This window comes from Aplysia californica, unplaced genomic scaffold (assembly GCF_000002075.1).
Source record: "Aplysia californica isolate F4 #8 unplaced genomic scaffold, AplCal3.0 scaffold00105, whole genome shotgun sequence".
In the NCBI taxonomy this organism is placed as follows: Eukaryota; Metazoa; Mollusca; class Gastropoda; order Aplysiida; family Aplysiidae; genus Aplysia; species Aplysia californica.
The window spans coordinates 422,594-425,053 of NW_004797375.1; the positions used below are offsets into that span (position 1 = coordinate 422,594).

Here is a 2,460-nt window from a genome sequence, read left to right on the forward strand (position 1 = left end):
CCCCCCTCCCGTCCAAAAAAACAAACAAACAAACAAACAAGGGAAGGAAGTGAGACAGGAAATGGCGATTGTTCGACGACAAGCAAAGCCAGAAAGGGATTGTAAACAGATATAGGCCAAGAGCAATGTGGAGGAACATACGCGGAGGTATAATTATTCTACGTGACGTGAACAAGAAGCGGAAAAATGTGGACAGGGCTGACGTACATGTATTATTATTATTGATGATGGCAATGATTCGAGGAAGGTTGAGAAACAGAAAGAAAGAGAGAAGGGGGGGGTGAAGAAAGGGGAGGGATGATGAGACAAAGAAAGAGAGACAGAGACTGAGAAACAGATACAGACAGACAGACAAACAGACCGATAGACAGATAGAGATTTAGACAAACAAACCAATTTGCAATCGTGTCAAAGAGGTGCAGAAATGAAGAGGAAGCATGTTGGGTTGTCGGTTTGGGGTTGGTGTTTGTGGGGGGTGGGGGTGGAGGGGGGGGGGTGCTGATGACCATTGTGAAACAAACAACTTCTTACCTTGCCCCATTTGTTTAAAATCCAAGAGAGAAACGTCTTCTCGTTACCCTTAACCGCAACGAGGGTGGGTTTGGCTCTCTGCAACATTTCTCCACAGTTGGGACATCTCTCGTGTTTGCTGTCAGACCTCCTGACGTCACTGGAAGCAGTGCTCATCTTACTGGATGATGCAGCTTTAGTGTAGCCTGGTGATGACGTAATCGTTCTCTCCGTTGGCGTCATGACACGGTCTAAGAGAGACAGTGGACTGAGGTCTCGGAGTTTGTTCCACATTGAGGGACGACGGTGCTTCAGCGGGAGAGTTTCTGAATAGGAATCGAGATGCTCCGGAAAATCGTCAATCTTTGACGTATCAATACCCATGTCTCCACACTTGGCAGGCATTTTCTGAGTCTTGGGTTTTTCTATGATGGGTTTTGATTCAAAAGCAGACGACGTATTTGAATTTAGAGCGCTTTCTCTCTGTAGCGAATTCGTCGAAGCAGGACTCACATTTATTTTAGTTGTCATCTTTGGTCCCGGCGGTATACTTTTCAGAAACGGAGTCACTGTAAGAGTATTCGCGTTCTTAGCCTCGTGATTAGGGCGGTTGGTATCTTTGTGAGTGTCAATGTTCGGGAGACAATCACTTGCTGGAGAACTCGATCCAGAAGGGCTCAGAGTTTTATCAGCATCAGTATGAAAAATATTGTTGTCTGAAAAGAAGACAGAATCGGCTTCATCTTCATCGTCGAATTCTTTGAGTTGGGTGTGTGGTGAGTTTAGAGTCTTGTTTTCTCCAAATGGGCCCTCGGGTTCTTCTGGGATTGCTGAACTCGAGGCTGACATCCAAGCGTGTATCGATCTCGTTTTCCTACCTGTTCCCCGATGGCGTGATTGATTAAGGCGATCTTTTTTGTCATGTTCAGAATCGCTCAAATGTCGAGTTCTCAGAATAGAATTGCTAGTTGCAACATTTGTTTGCGTCGGTTGGGGCACTTGCCTGTTATTTGAATTAGATGAAACTGGTCGAACTTTGGAGTGAGTTTGTTGAATGGAAAGATTATCGATGGTTAAATTACGTCTTGGAGAAAGTAAGTATTCGTTTGATAATTCTGTTTTAAGATCGTCATTCAACGTATCGGATCTGGGAGATTCGGGAGTATTGTAGCCTGGACTGGGCGATCTCCGATACCCACTGTACAGAAAGGGGTGGGTCTCAATTTCCAATGATTTCGCGACCTCCACGGCCATTTGAAGATGAGGCGAAACTGAAAATGTCGTGACTTGTTCAAAGCGTCTGTTCTGAACTACGCATCTGTTGTTAGTTTTGTCGTTGGAATAGAACAACTGTCTACTGTGTTCATTACGGGTATTAGAGTTCCTAGTTCGGCGGGAAGTCACACCGTGGCCTAGAACATCAGACATAACACTCTTCTGTAAGATGTTTGACCCTGAGCGCCCCATACAGTCAATGCCACTCGTCGTCCCGAAAAACCTGCCATTACTGAACATAGTGAATCCTTGGGAAGATTCGGTCATGCCTTTGTCTAGGTAGAAGTCTGTGGAATCTACTCTCACATCATCTTGACCATCATCCTCTGTGATGTTCCGAGGCTTGACTCTGTGGATGTTATTTAACACTGATCTCCTGTTATTCTCTTTATTGGTTTGGGCATTGTCCTGCGACAACCGTCTTCTGTTCCTGGGAACGGCTCCGACGAGTATGTCCTCAATGCCGTTCCTGGCGATGACGTCACCGTCTTTGAGTCTGCTCGAAACGTCACCTCGAACAAGACCTGCTGGCGTCATCGCGACAGAGGACACGCGCTTTGGTCAAGGGTTCTGCCTGTTTGATCAAGAAAATGAAACGTTTTAAACTACACCAATAATCCAATATGCACTAACAACAATGAAATATGGGGATATGGAGATGAATGCCACAGCGCC

The 2,460-nt window shown here is 45.7% G+C and overlaps 1 protein-coding gene across 1 annotated transcript in view; it reads right to left on the minus strand.

The window, feature by feature from the left end:
• The window catches only part of LOC101853688, a gene marked incomplete at its 3' end in the record, with an annotated part of 99,749 nt that overhangs the window by 94,953 nt on the left and 2,336 nt on the right, over positions 1–2,460 (minus strand). Inside the window, 1 exon segment of the mRNA XM_013080911.1 lies at positions 532–2,359. Coding sequence (XP_012936365.1) covers positions 532–2,322 — 1,791 coding nt within the window.